Source organism: Rosa chinensis, chromosome 2, assembly GCF_002994745.2.
Source record: "Rosa chinensis cultivar Old Blush chromosome 2, RchiOBHm-V2, whole genome shotgun sequence".
In the NCBI taxonomy this organism is placed as follows: domain Eukaryota; kingdom Viridiplantae; phylum Streptophyta; class Magnoliopsida; order Rosales; family Rosaceae; genus Rosa; species Rosa chinensis.
In genome coordinates this window covers 16,246,903-16,274,716 of record NC_037089.1, presented here as the reverse complement: position 1 = coordinate 16,274,716, position 27,814 = coordinate 16,246,903, and the positions used below count along the sequence as shown (strand labels likewise).

At 37.8% G+C, this 27,814-nt stretch overlaps 3 protein-coding genes across 9 annotated transcripts; 1 reads left to right on the top strand and 2 right to left on the bottom strand.

The window, feature by feature from the left end:
* Positions 1-193: 193 nt before the first annotated feature.
* LOC112185508 lies at positions 194-12,647 on the bottom strand. Of its 2 annotated transcripts, none has more exons than XM_024323764.2 (25): positions 12,520-12,647; positions 12,258-12,397; positions 11,672-11,781; positions 10,424-10,589; positions 10,222-10,322; positions 10,008-10,080; positions 9,784-9,919; positions 8,816-8,976; positions 8,355-8,479; positions 8,171-8,270; positions 6,928-7,024; positions 6,408-6,459; positions 6,020-6,121; positions 5,791-5,937; positions 5,508-5,670; positions 5,137-5,367; positions 4,888-5,042; positions 4,611-4,739; positions 4,380-4,497; positions 4,102-4,297; positions 3,814-3,925; positions 3,581-3,735; positions 1,517-2,942; positions 1,228-1,422; positions 194-1,008 (listed from the first exon to the last, which is right to left on the bottom strand). In XM_024323764.2, the coding sequence occupies exons 2-25, from the start codon at positions 12,388-12,390 to the stop codon at positions 532-534; spliced, it is 4,860 nt and encodes a 1,619-aa protein (XP_024179532.1). In that variant the 5' UTR covers positions 12,391-12,397; positions 12,520-12,647; the 3' UTR covers positions 194-531. The 2 variants fall into 2 exon arrangements, with proteins under 2 accessions (XP_024179532.1, XP_040369840.1); XM_040513906.1 differs by having other exon boundaries at positions 12,258-12,440; positions 12,520-12,567.
* Positions 12,648-19,421: 6,774 nt separating this feature from the next.
* On the top strand, positions 19,422-21,295 carry LOC112187558 (3-ketodihydrosphingosine reductase). Its single transcript, XM_024326405.2, has 3 exons — positions 19,422-20,094; positions 20,222-20,315; positions 20,406-21,295. The coding sequence occupies exons 1-3, from the start codon at positions 19,696-19,698 to the stop codon at positions 20,684-20,686; spliced, it is 774 nt and encodes a 257-aa protein (XP_024182173.1). The 5' UTR covers positions 19,422-19,695; the 3' UTR covers positions 20,687-21,295.
* Positions 21,296-23,568: 2,273 nt separating this feature from the next.
* On the bottom strand, positions 23,569-26,739 carry LOC112190179 (zinc finger CCCH domain-containing protein 62). Of its 6 annotated transcripts, none has more exons than XR_002932292.2 (10): positions 26,505-26,738; positions 26,260-26,380; positions 26,108-26,169; positions 25,966-26,017; positions 25,751-25,856; positions 25,494-25,592; positions 25,282-25,396; positions 24,633-25,131; positions 24,438-24,547; positions 23,569-23,954 (listed from the first exon to the last, which is right to left on the bottom strand). XR_002932292.2 is itself a non-coding variant. In XM_024329602.2 (9 exons), the coding sequence occupies exons 1-9, from the start codon at positions 26,686-26,688 to the stop codon at positions 24,532-24,534; spliced, it is 1,254 nt and encodes a 417-aa protein (XP_024185370.1). In that variant the 5' UTR covers positions 26,689-26,738; the 3' UTR covers positions 23,569-24,531. The 6 variants fall into 6 exon arrangements, 4 of the variants coding, with proteins under 4 accessions (XP_024185370.1, XP_024185371.1, XP_024185367.1 ...); XR_002932291.2 differs by having other exon boundaries at positions 23,569-23,948; XM_024329602.2 differs by having other exon boundaries at positions 23,569-24,547.
* Between the last annotated feature and the right edge of the window lie 1,075 nt (positions 26,740-27,814).

Genomic DNA, 27,814 nt, shown 5'->3' with positions numbered 1-27,814 from the left:
TCCCCCTTGGTGTAATGAACATGAAAGAGTCTGCTTACCCCAAAAAAAACATGAAAGAGCCTGCACCCGATATGGGTATTTTAGTCATTTTAACCGTGTTCGGTGATGTATAATATTTAAAAATGAGCTTTACATTTTTTTTTTTTTTTTGAGAATTAAAAAATGAGCTTACTGCAAGTAGTTACACCAAAAAGAACAAAGAATAAATTTGTCATTTACTCATATCCAGGTCGGTACAAATTAGTATTACAAAACTGGGAATATCAATGATTTTGCTATGACAATATAAGGGTGGATTATGAGAAATTGACAATAAAATGGGAATAACTACATGGAACATAAAATAATCACAAAGGCATGACATCGAACTCAAATACACATCAGACCAAAATAAAAAAAAAACCTCAAATACACAGGTATATGATACATTATCTAATGGGCAGTGGTATTATCTCAGTCTGTCCACAGGTCCTCTACAATGTCTGGAACCCAAGCCAGACGGTAAAGAACCCTATTGATGAGATTTAAACCTCAACCGAACGGCGAAGGAACAGGCCCCGGCCCTGTAAGTGCATCTGATCTTTTGATGCTTCCCATACCGCATATAATGCAACCAGGCGTTGCGAGAGCCGAAAATTTAGCCCCACAAAGGTCACAAACATCGTATCCAATGGTTGACAGACGGCTAAGTGTGGCCGCACAGAACTGGGAAGGGTCTTCAAGAGGATCAATGGACTTGTTGGACAGACCCCTTTGAACACACATGTCAACCAAGCTCCTTAGCTCATCCTGCTTACTTGGAGGTGCTTTGGACAGCAGGAGTTCAAGCATCTGTTTTGAATAAGCATAATTTTGCACTTCCATATTCCTCTTAATGGCAGTTCGAATACAATTTATCCTGTGCTTTGCCAGAAGAGGCAAAGAACCCAGGTGGCGTGCTAGTCTTGCCATCTCATCTTTTGCACTAATTGCACTAGGGCCATGGACTCTCTGAAGCCGGCCAATTTCCTGCAATGAAATCCAAAATTAAGAGATGAATTATCTAGTGCTGATTCAAAAAAAAGTTCTTAGTGCCTTTGCCAACCAGTAGCACTTGATCAAATACCTAATCCAAACCCACATATGGTGTCTTTGTACAAGAAAAGGTCTGTAAAGTGATCCCCAGAGTTCAGCCTCATAGAACTCATTCCATCTGTTTTATTGAGAGCTTGAAGATAATTATTATACCTGGAGAAGAGTGACTGCTATCTTATATTGAGCACAGATGGTCGCTTGTGCTTTGATATCAGCTCCGCGAGAGTGGTCCTTCGCTAGTGCAAGAAAAGCTTCATCGAAGCAGGATAATGCGTCCGAAAGTTGATTCTGCTCAAGGTGGGATACGCCAGTCTTAAAGCATATAGGAGCGGCTGCTCCACGGGGAACCTGTTGCGAGGAAAGCCATGAAATAAAAGAGAATTAGCAAGGTGGGGAATTGAAGGGTTATGCATGCATGTGTAAATGCACATTTGTTTATTACCTGTCCAGGACGCACAGCAGACGGTGGTGAAGGAGGCTGCCCAGTAGGTTTTCCATTATCGGCAGAATTCGGAATGCCAAGGGCACTTAGATCAAGAGGCTGAGTGGATATTGGAGGTTGAGCTAACTGAACCTGAGTCTGTTGAACAGTAGCCTGGCTTGGGGCTTGTGGTGGAACCCCACCATCAGGAAGTCCAAAGGACCCCAGTGGAACACCCTGTTGAGTAGCTTGAGGGGGAACACCACCATCAGGAAGATCTATATGGGCTTTGGGTGCATTGACCTGGTTAAGTGTTTCCGTATTTCTTTCAGCCCCCTGAGAGGCTTGATCCATCTTTGAAAGATAGGTTCCAGGAGGGGGCAGTGAGGCTGCAACCTGGAAGGACGGTATGGTATTTTGGAAAAAGTCCTCTGGAATTGGTCCAGCTGTCATTCCCACACCTGGTACAGGAGCTTGCTGTGATACAGTTGCAGGTTGTGTTGGTGCATCCATACCAAACAGATCACCAGGGGCAGAACCTACACGAGCATTTGGAAAACCACTACTGGCTGGAGGCGGTTGGGATAACATCTGGCTTAAGTCCTGGGATCCAGTCAATGACTTGGTTCTGCTGGGGCGAGCCAACCCCTCACCAAGTTTGAATTGCTTCGTGGCTTCTTTGATCTTATCAACATCTACTGTGGTAGACGCAATTGGCTTGTCTCTTATCCGAATCTGTAACCTTTTAGTTTTTGAAGTTCCCTCCTCATCACTGCTGCTACCATCAGCTGCACCATACATAGATTTCTTAAATTCTTCTTCAGCTTTAGCCTGTTCATCTGCCGCGGTGGAACTGGCTACTTGTTTGGTGAGTGTTTCAAGACCCATCAATGAACCACCACCAGGCACTCCCTTGGACATATTAGATGTAGATGTCACTGAAGAGTCTTGAAGACCATTTGGCTTATTATCACCACCTGCGGGTTTGAAAGCTTTGACCAAGCTATCTTCCCTTACTTCTACAATGTTGCCTCGTCCTCTGATGGAACCCAAGTAAACACCAATATGATCAGCAATAATGGATGGAATGGCACCGTCATCAGTCCTCATGTATGGCATCACCTCGGCAGCCAGTTCCCATTGAGGTATTGCCTTCATATTAGTTGGGGTTTTGATTTCCCAGTTCCCACCACCCCATTCAGGACCCTTCGGAACCATACTCTCAGCAGCAAAGTTAGCAAAAATGCCTTGAGTCCATCCAGTAGAGCGCACTCTTAAGATCCTCTCACAGTATCTCCTCAGTTCTGAATCAGTGCCATCTTCTTCCAATTTTTGAGCAAGACGCCGCATGGCACTGGGGTTAAGGTGGCATATAAACAGATCGAGCATACTTTCATAATCTGCTATGACTTCAAAGGTCTCTTTTGCACTATCAAACTGACCAAACCTGCAATTTTATCTAAAGTTAAAGTTGGAAAAAAAAGAGAGTAGCTTTAATAAAATCTAGTAACATGATGTGCAGTAGTTCTTCAGCCATGAGTTGGAACCCTGGATATTAAAGAGTCTTTTATATTACTGTTATAAAATTCTTTAAGAGTATGCAGACCATTGTTTCCAACAATTTCATCCATCTTATAATTGCATAATTGATGAAAAGGCATGCCAACTTCCAAATACTTTACATTTATTCCATCCAACATATTCTACTTGATGTTCTGATGAGATGCCAGTCAACTAACAGACGTAAAATTGTGTTATTTTATTTTGCTACCTCTGTGTGTGTGTGTGTGTGTGTTTCTTTTTTCTTTTTCTTTTTTTCTCAGCGAGACCTTGTTAAACGTTTTGTAGAACCATCAAGAAAAGCCAATAGATATATGCAAGAAACCAGTAGAATCCTTACAGCACATATGCAAATATCTGATAATCCAAAAGCATGTGTCACCAACCATTTGTTAGGTCAGAGTACAATACACAAAATTTAAAAGGCAGAGAAAATCATAAAAGAAAAAATACACCATATTTTTTAAGCATAAAAAGCATTTGCACAATACAAAATTTAAAATGGACATTGTCATAGTTGCATACTTGATACATGCATAGCCCAACTGCCGGAACTGGTGGAACAGATGAGAGGTTGGAGGACACCTTGGATAATCTCTAGAGCGCAGAAATTCATCTTTTAAAACAGATAAAGCAGTAGAAAAGCGGAGAGCTTTGATAGCATAGACACCACGCAATACCTATGTTATTCCACAAGTTTAGTAAAGAAAACACACTGACAACAAAATTTGATAAGCAAAACATTGTTTTCTACTCACCTGTGTGAACTGTGGTCCTGCTTGAGATAATGAGACAGAAAGATCTCCACAAACAGGAGAGCCTCTGGCCAGAATATCAAGAGACCTTGGAGTGATACGCAGGCTGTCAAACCTTCATTCAGAAAGTAACACCACATTCAAGTGCCCATGTTCATTAAGGTGCAAGAGAAGAAACATGACGTGACAACACATTATGTTACAGAGCTACAGGATATTAGGATGTTAAAGTTTTTAAAGCAATTTCCAAAAGATGGCAGCATGTGTATAAATTATGAAGATGAGAAAAACCTTGATGTTATTTGATACAATATCTCTGGCAGGTCAAGCTTCTGCTCAAATCTTTCTTGCATTGTGGCAAATCCAATAAGAAGAGGTTCAAGGAGCCCAACAAGACAACTCTTAATCTCAACTCCCTTCTTTTGTCTGGGATTTATTTCTGTTGGGGTAGCAAGCAACAACCGGTCATTCAGCGCACCAACCAAAACTGCACAGAAACACATCATAATGAGTCAGAATTCAGAGGATAACAATGCACCCACATTGCCAGCGGCAAAAAAAATGCATACCTGCATAAGGCATACTGAGAGAGAGTATAGTCCTCACTTTCCCATCCCAACCAAGCACACTAACTGCAGTGGTAGTAGAAAAGAGAAGTGCAGGCCCAACCCATAAAAGTGATCTAAAGTGATTAGAAGTCAAGGGAACTCAAACAGAATATGTAATCCCAAAAAATTCACCAAATCAAATATTACATATGGAAAGTATAAACTTAACACCAAGATGTTGAATAAGGATATTGAAGGAAGTCCTTTATCAAATTTTGCAGAACTTCCTGCCAGTATATCTAGATCTGCTGAAACTATAAGAACTCTTTGTGTAGTTAATATTCCTGCAACATAGCCCCTAAGAGTTTCTTGCCAGTGAACCTGTCACATTTTAACAGCAGTATTTGTTAATAGAGAACCAAAGTAGGCTTCTGAATTGTAGCAGGCTAGAAAGAGTTTTCGTACCAGATGTCCTGATTACTTTCCATTGTTCAACAATAGTAATAAGATTGAAGAGTTATATAAGCACCTGAAGTACAATTTCATCAAGTTTCAATTTGATTGACTTTCTCCCCTCATTTGTTGTTGCTATATAATGACCACCAGCATTAGAAAGGCGGTATCCTTGAACCAGCTTTGCCAAGCCAATCTGATCCCCATGAGAAGCAAACATCAGAGTTGACTCTGCAATCATAAAATAGTATGAGTTAGCATATAACTGTTGATAAGATATTTTTTTCCGTCCTTTTTTCAAATTTTACATAATATCCTTAAGTACCTATTGGAGTGGAAAAGATTCGATCCACTTCACTTTCAAACATAAATTGCATTGGACCTCGGGGGGCAGCAGTATCAGTATTCATAGATTGGTTTTCATCAGCAAGTAGATTTTTTTCATTAGCTTCTGGAGTAGCCTTTCCAGGCAGTATATGTAAAGCCAGTCCAGTCTTATCATCATCAAGAATTGCAAACTGATTCTCATCGGGACCAATAAATGCTGCATCTCGACCTACAAACTCAAAGATGCAATTTGTGATTGATTACCAGATCTCCTACATGCATGTACAGATATTTTAAGGAAATAAGGATGCTATTTTAAGGAAATAAGGATGCTATTTAAGGAAATAAGGATGCAATTCAGTAACAAACCTTTTACTGTGCTGCATTTACTGTTTGCTGCCTGAGAATCAGTATTTTCAAAATAAAGCACAACTTCATTTGTAGCACCACTAAATTCATAGACAACAAGAAATATGCGCCGTCTTTTACTGTAGAACAGGTACTTTGGATGGTATTCCACATTTGCAGGAACCTATAACAGAGTGGGAAAAAGAATAGTTTAATATCACCAAAGGGGAATCCCTCCTAAAAGATGAAGGGTAAAGAAGACATCAAAGTATTTCCCATAATAATATATCCTGTTCTACATTACCGATGTATGAAGTCTCTTGTAGATACTATCGGCTCCAGAAGACAGATTATATGCCATAAGGTTTGACCCATCTATACAAAAGGCTCTGACAGGATAATGAAGAACCCGATTCTCTTTACTGAAGAAATTTAGCTCCAGGTGAAATGGCTGCAAGTGAACTAAACTTGTCATACCCATTTTAAGCAAAAGTAACAGAGGATGAAATCAATCTATATCAGAAACATATTACCTGACATACAGGAGCATCCTTCAGATGATGCTTAGAATCTACAATAGTAATTAGAGGCAGCCGAGATATTGGGGCACTTTTGGCATGACCTTCCATGAAATGCTACAACGACAATGCAAATTGATGAGTCAACAAGGAATTTTATCTAACAGGCAACCTAAGAGATAACTTGCTTAATCAGATCATACATGAAGTTCTCATAAAGCATTTAACATGAAAGAAGAGATGAGACAAAATAAGCTACATTTTGGTTTCTAATAAGTTGCAAGCCAGCACATTACAGCCTGGTCAATTTAAAATTTATCCATGATCCCTCCTCAAAACATAAAGGTATATATCCGATATAAAAATTTCTGCTATAGATATTTATAATAAGAAAGTGACATACACTGTGGAGAAAAGCCTTCCGAGCAATGTCTGATATTGTAAGATGACTGTGCCTGCCAGATATGAAAGTTAATATAATCTGGAAAAAAAAATCAAAAATAGTGTAAAGCAGGAAAAAAAATCTAAGAATTCAACTTGAAAAAGCCTCTAATCCTAATGGATAATTCAAGATGTCAAGTCTGAGAAGGGAACCAAGCAAAGCAGTAAAATCATGTACCAACAAGTAAAAATCCAAAATCCTAGAGGTCAGAAATCCAGCCTGTGCCATTATCAAAACTCAAAGAAGAAAAAGGTTAAAGAAAAACTAATTCCATCAATAATGTCCAACAGTACAACAACAAAACCTACTCTGTATCTCAACCTTAACATTTGCTATGTTTTTTAATGACTAAATAACCTGATATCTGACTAGAAGTCTCTATGCATCCATAATTGACAAAGGCCCCTGAATACAACCAAATTAACTAATCACAAGAAATGGTCGTGATAACAAATCTGCTTCACAAAAATGTTAATCTCACCCTTTCATATGATGTTCTTGTAGTTGAGCTTGAAGTTGATGTTCAGCTAATATTCCAGACGACCCCAAAGATGAAAGCTTTTCTTTCAAAACAGACGCTGCACAATAACTCTGTCATTAGCATCTCTGCCAATAGCAGGCAGCAGTAGAAACAACATATATGAAGGCTATTCAAATATTAAAAGTTCCTAAAAAAAAAAACCCATCTTTCAAAAATTGTTGGGTCTACGGTGAACTGCAACAGTTGGGTTACATATACTGTAATAGGACATGTATTATGCTTATTCAATGGTGAATAAATCTTGCACCCTAAGAGATCTACAGAGTGACCACAGATATATTCTGCCCTCAACAGTTATAGGAAATAAATGTTGCCAAAGAACTCCAAGAAGTATATAAACAAATATGAAAACCTAAGGCTTCTTCCTTCTTCCCTTCACTCCTAGCTGGAATAGTCAATACCACTAGAGAAGAGAAAGACAAGAAAGAAGGACTGCACCAAGAAAAGTAATGTGCAACTAATGAATAATGAGAACATTGGTCTTTGATGTGCATATCTGCTTCTGACCAACCACTAACCAGCAGACCTTCCATTGTCATAATTTAGATGGACCCAGATCCTCTGCTCCTCTCATTTTTACTTGACTCATTTTTTTATGACAAGTCTTGGAGTTTTTACTTTGAGTTTTATCCTTAAACCCTAGACCCTTAAAGAAGAACCTTCCAATATGGTGGAATACTGTAAGGAATAAAAGTCAAGCAATTTAGATTTCCATAACTAAAGTTAGTAGTAGAACAATACAAGAAACCGTGAAACAGTCGGATCATCATAACAATCCATGGTAATGGAAGACCACCTAATATACATATGATCAAAATATTATGAGCCTCAAAACATAACATGCATTATCTATCTACTACCTGTAACCTTGACAAATCTCTTTGTTCTTGGCAAGTACTGAAGACATTCTAATAAATTTTGAAAAAGTTTGCATATAAACCTCTTGATATAAGTTGTCACCACACCAATTTACTAGATGATTCATAAAACCATAGCCATTAAAAAGTAGCATTTTCCTCAATTCTGTGGACCTAAACCAGGAAGATATGACATAAATGACACGAAGAACAAATGTCCACTTGAGGAACATAATGAACTCTTTGCATTTGTTGACAATTAAAATTACAAGTCTAAAAAAACAGGTCAAAATAAACACACAAATAATGTTAACTCTTTAATTCACCTGAGGATCCTCTTGCCCCTTGCAAAACTGCAAACAGTTGTTTCCTTCCTTCCCTAGTGTATGCGGCCCTATTTTTCACATTGTCTCCACCTGTCATATTCTATAAGAGAGAAATAATTGTCAAAATATGCACTTTTTGACATTTGCAGCAAATGAGAGTGTTATGTACGTGGGCGCACTTAACTATGAACAGAAGCGCTGCCAAATTCAGTTTGGAGTGAACTTCTAATGTTTTGATACGCGGTAAAGGGTAAGCTGCTTCTCCACCCTGTTGAGAAAGTATGCGAGGGATGTCAAGTGATTCAATTGCTGCAGAATAAGATGAAGAAGATAGAAGTCAGTGTAGCCCGTAAGATGAACATATCTATATGCATGCAAAAGTCTGATTGTTTAACTAAGATGGCCCTATTGGTGCCTAAGCATGCATGTCATATTCAAATTTCAATGCATATAAATGGTACTAGTTATGTTGAGGTGGTTCACAGAAACAGTCAACAGCAACAGCAGAAGCATTGGTAAAGATGAATTTGGGGGGTTTAGAGGAGAGATACATTAAAGATAAAATATAATTACAAATTCACTATCAAAAGAATGAGTATAATCATATCCTTTTCATGATATAGGGCAAGAATAATAGCCACTAACCAGCTGGTTCAAAGAAATTCGCTTGCATTGGAGGTCTATTTGGATTAATTATAACACGTGTCTTCCACACTTGAAGAGTTCCATCCCTGGTTACAGTTACAAGTAACCGCAACATTGGTAGCCAAGAAACTGAAGAAATTGGTTGGGAACCCACTTGTGTACTGCATTCCAACAAAAGGTCAAGCGTTAAATATCAATTAACACTGGAGAGATTGACAGAAGCAAAATTTCAAACAGGATTATATACAGTATTACATACTGTATTCATATATGGATAGGAAAAACCATCCACTTAAAGAAATTTTGACCATTTAAGGCACTCACAGAGTCACAGGTCCCATCTTATCAGACAGTAACGAAAAAGATTACTGAAAGCATTAACAATTTATTAACTCAATAAGAATGCTAATAAATCATAAATCACACTCTTGACCATAAGAGGCTACTTGGACAGCGGGGAAACCTAATTAAAAAAAAAAAAAAAAAATCTTAATCCCTCATCATTTGTCTAACACACTATGTCAGTGACAACTGACAACACATCCTCTTAGCTTAATAGAGGAGCTTGCAGATGTGTGTGGCCAATTAATGTTAAATGGCATTCAGAAGCTTACAGGTATATTATGCAATTCTTTTAACTGCAGATTGGCTCTGACATGATTGTCAGGTAGGCAGTCTTTATAAAATTTGCCAAAACTTCACCCCAATTCTTAAAGAAAAAGAAATAAATTAGTGAAACCTAAAACTTAACAACAGAGTATGTTAATCAATGGATTCCAAAACAAGGAATTAAGGCAGTACTTCGCTAGGTTCCACAAGGCAGTCTAATCCCAGTCAGTTGATGTGAATTAACCATTTGTTCCCCTAATTTTCGGTTTTTGTGTTTCTTTTCCCCTTTTTGGGCCTTTATGGAACTTGATTTGAACCGCAAATGAATCATTCTACTCCTACTATTATGTATGACTTACATTCCAATCATACTAGGTCTCTCAGTAGAAACATCCCATGCAAGAAGTGTACCCCGTCTATCACCAACAAAAATCCACTCCAATGTTGGGTGAAAACCAAACGCTCCAGCACCGATAAGCTTTATGGTGTTGTCGACTGCAGAAAAAGAACAAAATGTTGAAGCAGATAAACCACTTGATGCTAATTTGTAACATTATTAACAAGAAATAATCACTCAGTTTACTCTGTAAGGTGTAATGAACTGCATAGGTGTGAATGTTGTATGCTCGAATCAAACCATCTGCATAAGCAACGTACTGAAAAGGAAAAAAAGAGAAGTATTTTTTAAATATCCCTTAACAATAGTATCCAGTATAATAGATGTATTATCCAACCGCCACACAATGCAACACATTACAAGCACAATAGGAAGAAATTCAACCAAACAACTATATTACCAGGACGGGATGGCGAGGGTGGCATGCAAGATTCACAATAGGTTTTTTCAAATCTGTCTTTATTTTTGTTGGTGCCCTTCCTCCTTCAACAGTCCCAACAACTTCATGCATATTGAAGCAGTAGGAAAAATTAGATATAGCCGTCATGTGACTTCATATGTGTATTTTGGAGATGAAAGTGGAAAACAAAATATAAGAATACCTGTAACACTCATCCTTTTATGGAACCCGAAAAACACTACAGGTTGGAGAGGTGTCAAAGCAAGATGGACTTCTGTATCAGGAGTAATTTGATCCAACTTCTTCTCAGGTGAATGCAACACGCAAGTTTGTTCAGCATCAAAATCACAGGATCGAATAGTACCATCCTACAGAATGGGGTATAAACAAATCCACGTTTAAGCAAACAAAACACGAAACGTTCATTTACATACGAAACAGGCTGCTCTGGAAGAATGCTGAACAAATAAAGTATGCAGCTTGAGAATCCATATATCGACTCTTAACACCAAAGAAGGCAACAAAAGAATATGAAGATGAAGCACCAAAAAGCTCCACAAATGAACATTAACCTAATAAAGAAACTACAAAATGTATTCCATTATATATACACTGAGAATTGCCCAATTTCTTCAAGAACCAACCATGAAAATTAAATAAATAATATAATAGTTGCTAATAAAGCTTGCATCTTGGAACTAATTCTCATAAAGATGTTTGTAAAAAGTAACTAAGTTGCATGACTCAATCGTGGGTCACCTATCTTTCATTGACCTCCCAATCAATTAGCAATATCTAGTATTGTGGACAACAAGTATAAACAATTAAAAGTTAAAAAAATACAAAAGTCACAGAATGGCTAAAGTGTATAACTTGAGTAAACCCAATGTTGAATTTCAAAGTTAAATTCCACCGTACTCCACTAGAACACTTAACAGAAACATTGGTGTAAATAATAAAAGCCTCTATTTGCAGTTACAATGTTTGTAAAACTTTGGATATGAACCAATATAACATGAATTAGAATGTTGTTGCTACAGATAAACATCTGCAGTTATTAAATTTATTAATTTCCAGAAGTTCCCAATAACTTAAGCTGGTAGGGCATGGGGCAACAAACATGTGATAAACTAGAATGTCCTAAGAGTGAAAATCGCATATTAACATTTAAAAGATGTGCAAGACGCAATCTTTCAAAAAGATATGAAAAAAAAAAATACTCTTATCTCTAAAACATGCTAACCAGAGAAGGGCATATAGGGCACCCACCACATGGATCACTATCAGAGAATGCTTTCTTGTGGAACTCTATGACACGAGGATGACAGGTATACCAATATCAATAGATGAAATCATGCTTCTAGTTAGTGCATATTAACATTAAAGATGCAACAAGCAACACGCCAAATCTTAAAAAAAAGCTAAACAAACAGGCATCCAGAGCACCAACCTCATGGATCGCTATGACAGAATGGCCACTCGTGGGACTATATGCCATGCGGATAACAGGTATACCGATATCAATAGATGCAATCTTGCTTCCCGTCAACGCATCCATTTCTGTGTGCACAAAAAAAAAAAAAAAAAAAAAATCAATTAAAAACAAACAAAGTGAACCTGAAGAAAATCTACATATACACTAATACATAAGGATAGACGATTCCACAACTATATATCAAACACATAAGAACTATCAACCGATTAAACATTCATGCCTTATTCAAATTGCATAGAAACACCAAGTACATTCATTCATGTGACTATTCTCTAACAACCACAGGAACCTGGAGGCTTTCTTCTTTCACTCACCACACCAACCGAAAATCTCACATCTTTATACTAGCTAATCACACAAAGCACTTCAATATTCCATTAAAACTAGCTCAGGAGTAAACTCTAAACTCAAATTCAAACACAATGCGACTTAGCTAGAATGATACATACATCATCCATGCTTCAAATTCGAAGCAGAAAATTACTAAAATTTCACAGTATGTAACTAACTAATCAAAAACGGAAAGCGAGGGTGCTCTCACCGACGATGTAGTTGCCGATGGCGACGGCGACGAGGGCCTGATGCGGATGAAAGGCGGCGGCATGAGGCTGGAGGGGTTTGGTGCCCCGCGCGACGTGTCGTAGATCGAGATGCTGCACCGTCGTCCACTCCATCGGAGACCTGCAAATCCAGCAGCCGAGATCTTAATCGTGAATTGTTGACTCTGGAGAATCGAATCGAATTGGATCGGAGAAATGAATTAGATCTTGATTGAATTTTGAAGAGAAGAGAATTGGAGTTACCTGGAAATGGAGAGTTGGGATTATTATGTGAAAGAGAAGCTCATTTGAAAAACAAGGAAGAAGATCGACGACTGTAGTAAATGAAGAAAATTACAGACAAAAAGGAGGGAGAAGAAGTAGGGAGGTGGGTTTTGGGCCCAAGATTGGACCGGGACCCGATCTATTTGAGCCCAATTTTTGTTTTTTTGTTTTTTTGGGGTTTTTATCTCTCTCGAGTGTTGAAATTGGAGCCCAATTTTGCTGGGGCCAATAAAGACTTCAGGGGCTTCGATGTTTAGTTGTTACTATAGCTTTTAGTATCCCAACCACACATTATACCGATTGTTACGCGTATAATAGTACAGTATGGTAGACCATAGTAGATTGTTGTCCCAACTAATACTGCCATTTTATTCATACCCATTGTTATCCATGTCTCAATTTTAATCTTCCAACTTCGAATCCAATTAATGGTTTTGTCACCATATGTCTAGAAACTTTTAAAAGTGGTCCTATTGGTCGATGCCCCAAATAGAGTTGACGCAGAAAGCATAACAGTGAAGCTCTGTAAAGAAGAGGAAGAAATCGCAAGGAGAGAGTGTAGAAGTGTGCAAAGTTTTAAAGCTGAATCCAATGAATTAATGACAAAGGATTTGATGGGGTTCCATGGATCATGTAGCCCCAAAATCTTAAACGAAAGGCATGAATTGCTTAATCCGAATAGGAATATGACACAATCACACAAATGCCCTCTTCTTTCCTCCCCCCCCCCCCCAAATGAAATGAAAAGCTTCATCTTTTTGGTCCATTGGAAGATCCCTTGTTATCCAAACAACAAAATACATATATATTTAATTGGAAATTTTAACAAGATTTCTAGTTTTCAGCAAACTAAATTTCTTTCATTGGTAAAGTAGAAAATTGTGCGTTAGACTCTATTTAGTAATTTCTTATTCCGTCGCTGCATATTTCAAGCAGTGTGATCCTTTTGAAATGATAAGTTTGAGACTTTTGGGAAAACAAAACAAAAACCTATTTGAAATTTGATAATTGGTGCAAATTGCAAGAGGCAACTCACTCGGTACTAGTCAATAGTGAAAAAGTGCCTCCAAAAATTTGGTTGCTCATCCACCCAACAAACTAAAGATTAGCATATATTCCAGCATAAAGAACGGGGAAATGATTATTTACCCAATTTTAGCTTTAAAATTGTCCACTTACCCAAACACTCTAAGAGGTTATTTCCCTAATACCCAATTAAGTTTTTTTTAATTCTTTTTTATTTATTTTTGGGACAATTTTGCCCTCTCCTTCTTTGTCACTTAATGAGAGAAGTCATCGGAGACCTTGCTGGACTCCGGTGACCAGTGGCAGCCGGGGACTCTGGTGACCGTCTCTGGCGACCGGTGACCGGAAACCCGAATCCAGCTACTGGACTAGTGACTAGATTCTAGCGTCTGAATTTATTGCCCCCCAATAATACTCAGTAATCATATTATTGCCCCCCAATAAACATATTATTGTTCCTCAATTACAAGTTTATTGGGGATCAATAATTAGTGAAAAATGAAGATGTTTTGAATTTTGAAAGCTTTCGGAGGTTTACCAAATAAATAATTTTATTATTGCTCCCCAATAATCTTATTATTGCCCTAATAAACACTTTATTGCCCACCAGTAATCTTTTTATTGCCCCCCAGTAATTTTTTTTATTTGTTTTGTTTCGGGTTTTCACGGAGGCGGTGACAACAGACCGACTCCAGTAATCTCATTATTGGGTCCCAATAATCTTATTATTGCTAATCATCCTTCCCTAGAGGACTTTCAAACCCGACTGACATACAAAGCAAATCAATCACCTCTAACCCTACTTTCTCTAAAGCACGACTAAACTTGCTTAGAGAAGCCATGGACAACCCAGCAGACTCGGTATAACATGACTCGTTTAGACAAAACGACTCGCCGAGTCCGTCCACGTCATCGTCATCAACTTCATCTCCTTCCTCAAACCCAACAGGCCAGTTCCTCAGGAAACTCGCTTGTTTCTTTTCCCTGGGTAGGTCAAAGAGCGACAACGCTTTCGACTCGGCCGAGTCAATGAGTTAGGAGGGATGGAGTTGTCGGTGAGCTGGAAGAACCCGAGTTTCGAGAATACGGGTTGGATCGAGCTTGGGACAAAGAGATCACCGGAATCGGAGGACACGTGGCTGACTGTGCACGATGAGTGGGAGGGAAAGAATGGGTGGAAGACGGTGGAGCATGCTCGAGAGGGCGTCACCGCAGCTGATGTGGACATGGTTTTGTCCGACTGTTGGGCCGACGGCATCGGTGGGGAAGCTAACGTGGAGAGAGAGAGAGAGAGAGAGAGAGAGAGAGAGAGAGAGAGAGAGAGAGAGAGAGAGAGAGAGAGAGAGAGAGAGAGAGAGAGAGAGAGAGAGAGAGAGAGAGAGAGAGAGAGAGAGAGGGAGGGAGAGAGAGACTGGAGGTGGAGATCGGGGAGATTGGGGAGAGAGAGGGAGCTAAGGGAGAGATGAAGGAGAGAGAGGGTGCCAGCGGCGTGGAGAGAGAGGAAATAGTGGCATCTATATAGTTTCTTAACCACACGAATGGCAAAACTGTCAATAGATGTTAGATTTGGTAAATGGGGTTAAAAAATTCTTAGTGGAGTATATGAGCATTTTTTAAGCTGAAATTGAGTAAGTGGTCACGGCCTCAAAGAACAATATTATATGCATTGATAGTCATCCTCCAACCATTTGTATATCACAAGGTCTTATTGCACCAAAAACAAAAATATCAAAAGGCCTAATATTATTACTAAACAGTTTAAATTGCACAATTTCTCGTGATCTGAGAGAGTGGATGATAATCTTGTAATAAGTCAAGCATCTATGGCTCATTACTAACCTACATGATGATCAATTTATTTGCAACCATTGTTTCTGTTCAGAGTATGGTTCTATGTTACTCTTCTTTAGCTTAATGTCATGGTTGGACTAAATTAATTCACCACAAACATGAAACTTAGGCCTCGTTTGGTTGCCGAAAATGTAATTAGATCCTTGGTCTTTCCTAAGAGCATGGGAAAGTAAATTTCCCACTAGTTTCCCTACCAGTGTTTGGAAACACTAAGAATCGGAAAATGCATTTTACTTTCCTTTCTGATATTTGGTTTGTACAGGAATAGGAAAGTAGGTAACATCAATTTTCAATAATATCCTTCTTATCAAAACATAAACAATTCAATATTCAAAAGTTTATTGGATAATTTAGTAATAACAACCATTAAAATAATCTTTAGAGTAGACAATTAATGTACAATTAATGCGGGAAAAGTATGAGGAAAAATAAATTCCATAAGGTGTGGGAGGATCCATTTCCCCCCCATTTTCCCTTCATGTAGGAAAATTGTTTCTTTCCTTGGGTGTGCCAAATACAGGAAATGATAAAAGGGTGCATCTATTGCCACCCTACCATTTTCTTAGTTCACCCTACAAACATTTGAATTATTGAAAGACTATATTACCCAAGTGTAAAATGACTACTAAGTACATTAATTTTCTAAAATCCAAATTTGTAAGGAAAAATAAATAAATAACCAATGAATTAAATAGAAAGATTACTTAATTTCTCATTGGATAACATTAATTTTCATCTTCTCCACCCAAATTTGCATTTATTACTATTTTTTTGTCTTTTTTTTTTACCTATTCATCATGAATTCGTTATTAAATTCACAAAATCATTAGCGTTAACTACATCAAAATCTTTGCAATACCTTTTGTGAATACTGAACGTAAAAATTTAAAACACGAAAGAAAAATCTCAATATCTTCTTCATTGCTCATAGTTGTTAACTAACTAATCTTTTGACATAGATTGAAATAGATGAAACATTGAAGCAGAAAGGAAAAAAAAAGTAAATTAGATTATGATTTTGATAGGAAACTTTAATATATTATAGTTTTTTTATTGGTATAAATTAAATGCGAGATTTTCATTAAGAAAAAATATCTTTTAATTGGATATGTCATATAAAGATATTCTTGGAAATAGAAATGGGTTACATAAGTAAATTTAATAATTAAAATTAAAATGTAGGGTGTAATGAGCAAGTAGGGTGAACAAAGAAAATAGTAGGGTGGCAATAGCCGCACCCATGATAAAATTTCCCTTCTCAACATTTCCATTCTGCGAACCAAACGATACCTTAATGATAGATAATCAAGGCAATATATATCGGCTAGTTTTGGTTTTTTCTTTGGTTGTTTTCTATCATCATCTCCACCATCATTGCCGCCAATACATGGGTTTCTTCTTTGGTTGTTTTCTAGTTCCACACATGTGAACTTATGTAATAGTAGTACGCATCTAGCCCCCTTCTTGCATCCAAAGCCAGATCCAAATTACTCGCAGAGCAAGTATGGTGGAATTGGAGCTATGTATATTTGAACTATCTTTGTCTTAATCAATGCACGCCTCCATTACTTACAGAATTTCCTGCATAAACACGATACTAGCTATGGAATGTGACAAAAGGAGAGGAGAATATTAATATTGATAGAATATGAGGAAAATGACAATACAATGGTATTTTGTGTATAATTACTTCTCTAGTATGAAAATGACACAATCTTAATCATTTGTTTCAATAGAAAGCTTCACAAATAAATCTTATAAGGTGGTCAAACAATTACATTAGTTCGATCTGCCAATAAAAACATGACATGTATCCTCATTAAGAATATATATTCTCGATCAGAAGTTTGAGTTCAAACATGGGGTATTTGAGGTAGAATGCTTTTGATGGTGGCCGACCGCTTTTGATTCAAAGGCTCAAAGCATAGATTGGTGCGAGTGTGCGACAACCGAAGCGGGCGAAGCTTCAATACCATTCGACTACATTGCTACTTTACCCAGGTAAGACTGGCCCCTAACTAGTTCAGCTAATCAAAAAGGCAGAACAAACTCGATCAAATTAGAGAGAAACTCCCAGAATCCATATGGATATATTACACGTTGTGGCTAGAATTTGGGGAATGCGGGCCTTCAGTCATTCAAAAGCACTGAAGCTACTTAACAGATTCTAAAAGTTTTCTTGGAGGGTTTTGCCTTACTGTACGGTCCCCCCGTAAATGATTGAACTATAGAATATCTTCTTCATCTTGGATTTCCTTCTTCCTTCCTTCTCAGTAAAGGTATTTATAATAAAAATGAGAGTTGCTGGAGCCCTTATCTGGTCTTCCAGATTTGATATTTTTTGTTTTCCTGTGGATAAAATGATCACAAAGGAAAGGATTTCTATATACTGTGTTTGAATGCGCGCATCAGGCCTGCAACTATACCCAGAAACAAATGGTTGGTTCGGAACCATTACTGTCCCACTTGAATTGAAAAACTAGAAGCAACAGATGGAACCACGATGAAGATTGCTGCTGACAGGTGACGTAGCAAACCCAAGTAAATAGTTCAAACAAACTTAGCCTGCTAGCGTTAACTAAAAAAAAAAAAACTTAGCCTGCTAGCCATTAAACAACCTTGGAGAAGGACAATAGAACAGATACAAAACCATGTGCAGGAGGGAAATAATGAGGAAAATGAGTTATTGTGTATAGACATGTAAAATTGACCGGATTTTGAGTTCATCGATTTAAATTCAAATCTGTTTAGTAATAAAAAATTTCAATCCGACCCACTCCATTAGCCTGGCAGATCGTTGATAGCTCAATCCAAATCCGTATCCGCTTGATTAATGGATACCGTCCAATCCGTTTATAATTACGAATATTTTTAATTTTAAAGAGTAATATGAAATTTTTATCATGATACATCATAAAACATTATTAAAATATTAAAACAACATGAATAATATCGCCAAAAGTTAAATTACATTATCAAAATATTCCCATGAACGATAAACTAAGATAACTAAAATACTAAATTTCCAAAATATTCTTAATATTTTATATTTTACATTTTTGAAAAATAATAATATATTAATAAAATAAAATAATTTTTTTATTATGAAAACAGACTGAATTATTAAGGGATCAGATCAACCTAAATTCGTGTTTGATCCGTTAAATAAAAAGATTAACGGATTGAGATCATTAACGGATTAACAGATCAAATTTTTAATCCAAACCCGTCCAATAATCATGGATCTGGAACGGGTCCGGATGAAAATCTGCTCCATTTACAGGTCACAAATCTCAATAGATTCATAATTGCTTCCTACAAGCACTAGAATGGAAAACTTACGAGAATAATCTCTCAAATTCAAATAAGAATTATTTACTTTCCACGAATGACTCATTTTAAATTGCTGTACAAAGTGAGACAAGTTACAATACTTAATTCTGGTACAATTGTTGTACATTTCAAATACATGTCTATGACACACACAAATGATGTACGTGTGCATATCATAAGTATCATTTCTACTGTTCATTGCAGCAACTCACACACCATCAGATCATGTGTGTATGTCATACACGCATATATAGTAGAAATTTAGTGTAAATTTCTACGTAAACCCGTGTCGTTTTTATTTTTTCAAAAGCTACATCAACTATAAGTGTCGCATCAGTAAGTACTTTCAAATGCTTGTGCCAAACATGAAATGCAAAGGTACGAGATGAAAATATACAATGGTTTTGCTACCTAAAGAGCAAAGGTAATTTTAGTAATTTTTTAGAAGTATTTTTATGAAGTGCTTCATCAATAAGTACGTTCAACTGCTTGCGCCAAACTGAAATGCACAAACGTCTTGAGCAGATAAATGTAACAAGTTTTCCTTCATAAAAAATAAAAGAAAAGGAAAGTCCTTCATAGTAAAGATTATCACGAACACCTTTCATTGCCATAATTAGAGGGAACCAAGAGGATATATAAGAGAGGAGGCAAGGAAAACCCCGAGAGGCAGAGAAGCCCTTGAGAGCAAGAATATATATATATATATATAAAGAAAGGAGGCAATAACTCATATCCACCGTCTCTTCCTGCTTCCTCAACTCACATGCTCTCTCATCTCTTGAGTACGTCAACACTCAAACTCATGGAGTTCACACACTTGCCTAACCTAATAACCTAACCTAAGCCCTTAGCTAGTACTATTTCTATTGTTGCCTGTAGTCCAGTTCATACTTGAAGCACTTTGGAGCTACCTACCGAGCGAGTAGCTAAGCTGATCGAGCTATGATGCGCAACCTGGCAAGCTCTGGTTCCAGTCGGGGCATCGCGGCCATTGTGGGCGTTGGACCGAATCTAGGCCGGTCCATCGCTCGGAAGTTCGCCCATGAAGGCTACACGGTGGCCATCCTTGCCCGTGATCTTGACAGACTGTCGAAATTTGCCGATGAGATTGCAAGGGAGGAGAAATCTCAAGTGTTTGCCATAAGAATCGACTGCTCCGAGTCTCGGAGCGTGAGGGAGGCCTTTGAGGGTGTTCTTTCCCTTGGTTTTGTGGAGGTACTGGTCTACAATGCTTACCAGCCGGTTTCTTGGAAACCCACAAAGTTCACCGACATTCGGATTGACTCCTTGGAGAAGTCCCTCGCCGTCTCTTCTGTCGGAGCCTTTCACTGTGCTCAACAGGTAAATACAGTTTTAGTTTTAAATTAACGATCTGACAATATAATATGTAAGACATTGCGCACTTTGTCAACATAACATTTCTATTTTATTATTGAAATTAATATGTATATTTATATGGGAATTGAAGGTTCTTCCTGGTATGGTTGAAAGGGGAAGGGGTACGATTTTGTTCACCGGATGCTCAGCTTCACTTAAAGGCATTGCTGGCTACTCTGAACTATGTAAGAACTATATTTTTTGACCTTGAGTTCTAATTTCACTTGATCAAGTATGTTTGTTAATTAGTTAGACTTTGGGTCGTAATGAGGCAGGCTGTGGGAAATTTGCACTGAGAGCTCTATCACAATGTTTGTCCATGGAGTTCCAACCTTACGGTGTACACATTGCGCATGTTATTGTTGACGGGGTCATGGGACCGCCTAGGGGTGGCTCATCATCGAGTTCACAGAGAATTGCCGGAGTAGGAGTCAGCGATGGATCAATGGACCCAGACGCGGTGGCTCAAACCTATTGGCACTTGCACATTCAAGACCGGAGTGCTTGGACCCAAGAAATCGACCTCCGTCCTTCAATCCCTTCCAGATTTTGCTAGTCCTTCAATCATTCAAAGTCTCCTTGAATCCATAAAAGGTCCCCGAATGCTTAAGATTGCGTAATTCACATAATCATTGGTTCATTATTATCCCTTCCCCAAGTGCTTTCATTGTATCATTGTTAAAGACAACTATGGCCTATAGCGTCATTCCAGTGCTCGCCTCCAATCCTCATCAATGCCACCCATCTTGTCCCCATTAGCTCATAAATGTATGAAATTTCTTGCATACATACAAATAGTGTTAATGTATACAACGTTCCTTATCACTGATCACGTCATCGACGAGTCAGTGAAGAGGAGCAATAAGGAAAAATGCACTTGGTTTTACACGTCACCTGTCAAGAGTTTAAGACTACCACGACTTTATCCAGAGAGGACCCTCCAAGTAATCAGTAGTTCAGTACAGTATGAAGTTTGCTGGCTCCGGTCACAATCAACCTCCTCAAGTGGTCAAGGCGTGGGGCTAGAATTTCACGCATCTTGTTTATTTTACTGACTCTTATGGAGGTGGTGGTGGTTGCACCATGTACAAAAGTGTGATTTGTTGTAATGGTTATGTTTAAGACAGTACGATTCAAAATACTTCATAGTATACATTGTTATTAATGTGTGTATAATTGATTAATTGATGCAACATTTTCCGTTTTGTGGGAAAGATCTAGTTGAAAAGACACGAAAGCTAGGACGTGGCCCAGGTAGGGGGAGTAGGCAAGGGACAGGGTCTCATGGATGATATTAGGACATCGTGTTCCAATTTAGGACACACAGCAAAGCTTTTGCCTGAGGGAATGCCGGGGGGAAAGAAAGAAAAAAAAATCAAACCCTAAACGAGAAAGTGTTGAAATTTAGTTTTAGTTATTTTTTTGAGAAATTATACGAAACATTCTCTTAATTAAAAATATTCATCATTTTGATATATTAATTTCAAATACTATCTTGTTGGTTCCCCAATATTAAAATTCTAACAACTTTTTAGCACATGCCGACTATGATGGCATCAAAACTCTATTTATTTATTTTTTGATATTTTCGTCTCTCCATGTCTTAACTCAAATTTTTTTTTTCCACTAAACAACTATCATTTTTCTCAACCGTCCACCACTAGCCCCCTCATCAAAGCCGCCGCCGCCACCACCCCGTACCCCAATTCTCTTCTCCACAATTCCATCAAATTTAATCCCAAAACGCCTAAATTATCTATCTTCATCAATTCAATCCAAAACCTAAATTCTCAATCTAACCCCAAAACCCAAATCCTCTCCCACCCAATTTCCAATTCCCCATCCCATGCAACCCTATAACTAAAATCGATCATTCACTCCATTGATGGGTAAATTCAAGGAGAAATCAAATCCCACATGTAGAGAGACGAAAAAAAAGACAGAGAGATAGCATTTTGGACTGGCGGTCTTTTGGAGCAGGCAACTGCTCTCTCTCCTTCTCCCTCCCACCCTTCCTCACTACTTTATAGCCCATGCCAAAATCTAAGTTGCAGAGTTGTATTTGTATCATCTTCTTCCTCTTGAATGCAAAAGTGGAGTTGGGAATTGACTCCGTTATAAACGGAGGGTATGAAAATTTTGTCGGATTTAAATGTTGAGATACTAATGTAATAATTTTTAAATGTGATGTACCAAAATGATGAATGGACTTTATTTGAAGTATTATTTGTAAAATTTTCTTTAATTTTGGCCATCACACGGTGTCCTCAAAGGCTTTCTAGGCCCAGAGACTAGTGTTTGAGGAATCTTGTTAGAACGCTTCCTCCCCCCTGGCCACCAAAAATATATTAGTATTTAACTCCAATAATCGTCGGCAAGATTCGAACCCAGATGTGAGAACTCCCACACCTGGAAGTTCTTATCAACTCGACCACCTGTGGTGGTTTTTTTAGAATAGATTTTATTTTACCTTCTAATGTCAAAACCCTAAATCACTTCATTAAATGTTTATAAATCTAGCCTAACATATTTGTCTGCCTAAATCTAGCATAACATATTTGTTTGCCTCAACTCTGAGCATAGTGTACATCCAAATAACACATTTACTATACGTCTATACTCAATCCGCCTTAACTTCGAGCTGATCGAGTGCACAAAACAACAACTCAATCTAAAATTGTAATGGCCATATTTGGCTGGACGAATTTTTACTAATTTTCCATGAATCGTAAAAATCAAGTTCAAACATAGATTGGTAGGGTAAAAAAGAAAGCCTATGCGGTGCAGTCGTTGCTGACTCACTCATCGAGTCAACAAAAATATATATGTCCAGTGTCAACTGTACGGTGGCGATAATTCTAAGAGAAAAGCCATCCCTGACCGGCTGGGATTCCACAGGCAAACAAGTTACCTGTAGGGACTAGGTCACCAGGGACCTCTAAAATGATGGATCATTATTAGTAGGGCACCTATACAACTGTACAAATGTCCCATCTCAAAAGTTCAATACAGCAACCACCCTATGTGGACATTTCTGACGCTTTAGATTCCAGCTCCAACCAGCCATTCATTCTGAGGATCTTGATTTCATCATCACAAGGAAAGAAAAATCCCCTCTAAAATTTTCCTTCTTCACTGTGCTTTTCTATAGTTCCATAGTTGTGACCACATACCATGCATAACATCTATTTAAGCCTATTATCTTCTGTCAATTCTACAAGTTGAATAGCGTTCCTCTAAGCATAAGAAAAGAGCATTTCAAAAGTGAAACCAATAATTTGTGTTTCTTTTGTTTTATATGCGACTCAAATCTATTACGGTGTCTTGAATAAGAGAAAGTCTTGAGTGAGACTGTCATCTAGCACAACCGCCCACATATACGGTCTTCAAGTATAAATGATATGCGATAATGTATTAGTGGGGATTGCACCATACACGTACTAAATTTCCCACCGGAAACTTTCTCCATCGATTATGGTGGGTAGGTATTGACAAAAATTAAGAAAACAGCTGAAACCAAGGAGATTGTTACATTCACATACAATCGCTTTGGAAACGGGGCAAAAGAAACCTAACTAGTCGAAAAGCTTGAAAAGCATTTATGTTGGAGTTAGGTACCTGCAATGTGAGGCTAAAACATAAGAATGCTACAATTCTCAAACCCAACTAATACCTAAACCATTAAGCAAGTCTGCGGCACATCAAACTCTAGCTGGTGTTTAGTTTCAATGATCACCCTTCATGACCCATGGGACCAGCACATCAGCAATATTAACATGTTTCTCTCCATAGTCAAAGAACCCTCTCACTGTTGTCACCTGTTTCTTCATATTCAGCAAATCATGATTGCAGTGTATTAATATATTCATGCAACTATCTCCAGAGAAATGCCAAATAACTAAAGCAACCGCAATATTAGCTAATCCTCACAACTGTACCAGTTTAGTTAACCCACTAGGAAAACAAGAAAAACAGAAAAGAAAAAAAAAAAAAAATCAACTTATATGTCCAATGTGAGTATGACCCAAAAGTCAAAGGTGTTGATTTCATCCTTATCATGTCATATACAAGAAGCATAGCATAGATCAACTGTCTCATCTTTTGATGGTTTTCAAACAACAAACTTTAGTTCTTCATTTATAAGTCACCTTCAGAATGTTGGAGTTCAAGAACCCACAACATGAAATGAAGCAGAAGACACAGGGATGAATGACTTAAGCGTATTAAACAGCAGATGTCATTGCCAACAAGACATGATTTTCAAAGAATGGAAGAAAGGGGAAACACCAGAGTGATCTTTTTTTTACCTGAAAAATTTTAGTGAAGGAGAGGCTTTCCGTGTCAAAGGAAAATGGAATCGAAACTTAATACATCAAATTGAAAATGCAACGGGTGCATAAGTCATCTTTGCCCTCTCCTGAATAATATCAATTATTGAAAATAAGTCAGAATGCAGAGCTCTAGTTGTGCAATCCTAAATTAGAAAAGAAAGATCTCTATACCCCCTATGTCCATAGTTCCCAGCTGCTGACATATAGAGATGAAATGGCCTGCCAGCATCCGATCCTGATAATTGATTCCGGTTGTTCAACTCCCGATTATAGACAGGATCTATGTAGCCATAGTGGCTATAATTTCTGTCAGTGAAGCTGGTAGTAGCATCAGTTGTTGTAGGATATCTCAACACGGTTGAAGTGGAGCCTATGGGATGACTAGCATATGGGAAAGGAGCATTCCTGTGTTGAGATTCTATTTGAGATGGATGACAAATTCGAGGATTAGACTGTGACCGGAGAGTTGGAACTCTATCTATATTAGGGTGATCTGCTTTATGGCGCTTACTAGAACGTTGAGAGGTTTTACTCCTTGCATTTTGTTGGAAACTCATCTGTTCTGAAGGTGCTGCTCTTGCAGATCTTGCGTGCTTCCCCCTTTCTGATTCTGTAGTCTTTCGCTTGTTGTTTGGTTTAGAAAATTGGGATTGGTTGTGACACTTCATACCTGATCATGTAACAGATAATCAGCATATAGAAAACTCCATCTAGGAGAAAAAAATACACAAAATAATATCTCTTGCATCTGAAACAAGAGTAAGATAGATGCTGTAAAAGAAGTAACATGCAGTAAAACTGCTTCCTTCCCTCCCAATACCTCCATTGGCAGTCGATTTCTTTGATTTTTTCATCGCTCTCACAAGTCTTGCTGCTCCACCTCGTCTGTGCTTCTCAGCTAGCACTGTGGATCTTTCAGCTTCATTACTCCAACGCTGCAAGGTGGATGAGAACACATGCAAGAAAATCAATAATCTTAACAGTACATACCAGTAAAAAGAAAAAAAAGGAAGGCATCTCATTAACCACTACCTGTCTAAAAGTTTTCATTTTGTAGAGATTGCGACCCTTCACAAGCAGAGGAAATAGTGGACACAGCTCCTGTATTCCCCTACTCCATAACACTTCAACCTTGAATGAGAAAATACACAAGTTAAACGAAACACTAGATTCTCTTCTTATACACTGAAGTCTGCAGAAACAAGTTCTATAAAAGCAAACTATCATTTATCATTGACTGTCACTCATGTAACTTTCCTATATAAACCTAGGATTTGCCTCAGTCTTACCGTAAAAGTATGCTGTTGTTTAGCCGCACCATAGCTTTCTTTAACAACCCTACCGGCAACAACTCTCTTCCCAAGAACCTTTCCATGCCTTGTCATCTTATCAAACCTGTACAAAACCAAATGTTCAATTCACAGCATCGGAATAGTTGAGAAGGCGGTACAGAACATCACATAAGAAGAATACGCAAGAAAAAGAAATGTGATTAAGGCAATACTTCTGATGAACTTTCTGAGTGAAGAGGACGACATCTCCCTTACAGACGTCACCTGCATTAATAAGCTGTAAACTTGAAGGAAAAACCGGTCGAAAGTTGGTGAACAATTGCCCATGAATTTAGAGCAAAACAAAAAACTAACCTGTACAGTTAATTACAAAAGATGATCTGGGATACAATGCTTCACCATTTCCATCTTTTAATCTAGAATTAGAAGAAGCAAATTAATCAAGTAACAATGAGTACAATCAAGAATGACAGAAATGAAGACTTAGAAGGCTTAATAGTTAATACCTATGGTGCTCTTGAATTCTTTGTATGCAAATCAATTTGGTTCCTGAAATTCTAAGACCGTGCTTTCGCAAATAGGCTTTGCATTCTTTGAGATTCAAAGAATCTAAATCACTCCCTTCTGCTAAACACAATGAACAATTTAGGGTTTAAGATCCTTAATCCAACAAAATTCCGATGATCAATTTATGTAAATTCGAATTGTTGAAAGTAGAAATGGAAAATTTCAGAAAATCAAAAAGAGAAACCTTTGAGGAAACGTATGACTTTGTTGGAGAGAGACTCGTCATCGACCTCTTCCTCCATTTGATCATCGTCGTCGTCCTCGTGATTCTCGTCGTAATCATAGTCGTCGCTCTCTGGTCCGTCGTCGTCTTCTTCTTCAGACGAAGAGATAGAAATAAAGGCGGGCTTACCTTCCCTCGCGGCCATGCTTAAGCATTTCTGGCATCGGTTTCCAAACTAGATATGCCCTTGGATTCAAAATACTTTTAGTTTTTATTTATTTATTTATTTTAATTTGCAAATAATACTATATCAGAAATAATACTTTAGTTTTTTCTTTTTCTTTTTTTTGAGAACAATTAATACTTATAGTTAAGTTTTTGTTTTAGGTTTTTGTCTATTTACCCCAATTTCATAGATTTTTTTCCTACTTAACCCAATAAGTTTTTTTAATTCTCCCTTACTCAAAACACTCTAAGGAGATATTTCCCAATATTCAATTATGTTTTTTTTTTTTTTTATAAACTTTTTTACCCTTACCCATTTGTTACATAGAGAGAGAGAGAGAGAGAGAGAATGGAAGAGAGAGAAACTATAGGAGACTTCGTCGGAGTTCGGTCACTGGCCGCCGGATTCCGGCCAACGTCGGGGCCGGATTCTGATCAGCGGCCACCACCACGGGACTTCTCTAAAAACCTTGCCAGATATTCCCAATGAAGTCGTCGGAGATCTCATAGGTCGTCGGAAAGATTTATTACTCCCCAATAGAGGGGCAATAAACCTCTATTGTCCCCCAATAAACATCTATTGCCCCCAATAAAACTTTCAGTCACCGGAATGAGAACTAATCTCCCTAAATTTAGACAAATAAAACTTTAATTAAAGAAAAAAAAATGAGAAGATTACATCAATTCAAAACTTCTATTGCCCCTAATAAATCTTTAATAGAGTTCTATTACCCCAATATAACTTCTTTTTTTTTTCATTTTTTCTTTCATTTTGGGCCTTCTATCCCTATTTTACCAAAAAATAAATAAATAAACAAAACGAAAGAGAGAAATTGATTTGGGCACCCAGAGAAAAGCTCCGGGCACCCAATCATCTTTCTCCTCTGCCACATGAATTGAATGGGGTTGAGAGGAATATAGAAGAGAAGTTGAAGAAATCTTGTGAGGAACTGAATCAGACTCAGAGGGCGATTAAGAAGCAGGGTGTAGAATTTGATTTGAAAGAAATTAAAGAGGAGAAATTGAATCGGATTTAGAAGAGTATCGAACAGAAGTTGAAATTGGCAATTGAGGAGGAGAAGAAAGCATTTGATTGACATTGAACA

What these genes read in the sequence shown, in the direction of transcription:
- LOC112190179 (XM_024329599.2), bottom strand. Translation starts at nt 26,688, where the DNA reads ATGGCCGCGAGGGAAGGTAAGCCCGCCTTTATTTCTATCTCTTCGTCT. An exon ending in AGAATTCAAGAGCACCATAG is followed by an intron (nt 26,170 to 26,259) that starts GTATTAACTATT and finishes TTCTAATTCTAG; the next exon opens with ATTAAAAGATGGAAATGGTG. An exon ending in AAATGAAAACTTTTAGACAG is followed by an intron (nt 25,397 to 25,493) that starts GTAGTGGTTAAT and finishes TCCACCTTGCAG; the next exon opens with CGTTGGAGTAATGAAGCTGA.
- LOC112185508 (XM_024323764.2), bottom strand. Translation starts at nt 12,390, where the DNA reads ATGGAGTGGACGACGGTGCAGCATCTCGATCTACGACACGTCGCGCGG. An exon ending in CTGTCATAGCGATCCATGAG is followed by an intron (nt 10,590 to 11,671) that starts GTTGGTGCTCTG and finishes CCCATTCTGTAG; the next exon opens with GATGGTACTATTCGATCCTG. An exon ending in TTGTATCAAATAACATCAAG is followed by an intron (nt 3,926 to 4,101) that starts GTTTTTCTCATC and finishes TTCTGAATGAAG; the next exon opens with GTTTGACAGCCTGCGTATCA.
- LOC112187558 (XM_024326405.2), top strand. Translation starts at nt 19,696, where the DNA reads ATGATGCGCAACCTGGCAAGCTCTGGTTCCAGTCGGGGCATCGCGGCC. An exon ending in CCTTTCACTGTGCTCAACAG is followed by an intron (nt 20,095 to 20,221) that starts GTAAATACAGTT and finishes TGGGAATTGAAG; the next exon opens with GTTCTTCCTGGTATGGTTGA. An exon ending in TGCTGGCTACTCTGAACTAT is followed by an intron (nt 20,316 to 20,405) that starts GTAAGAACTATA and finishes GTAATGAGGCAG; the next exon opens with GCTGTGGGAAATTTGCACTG.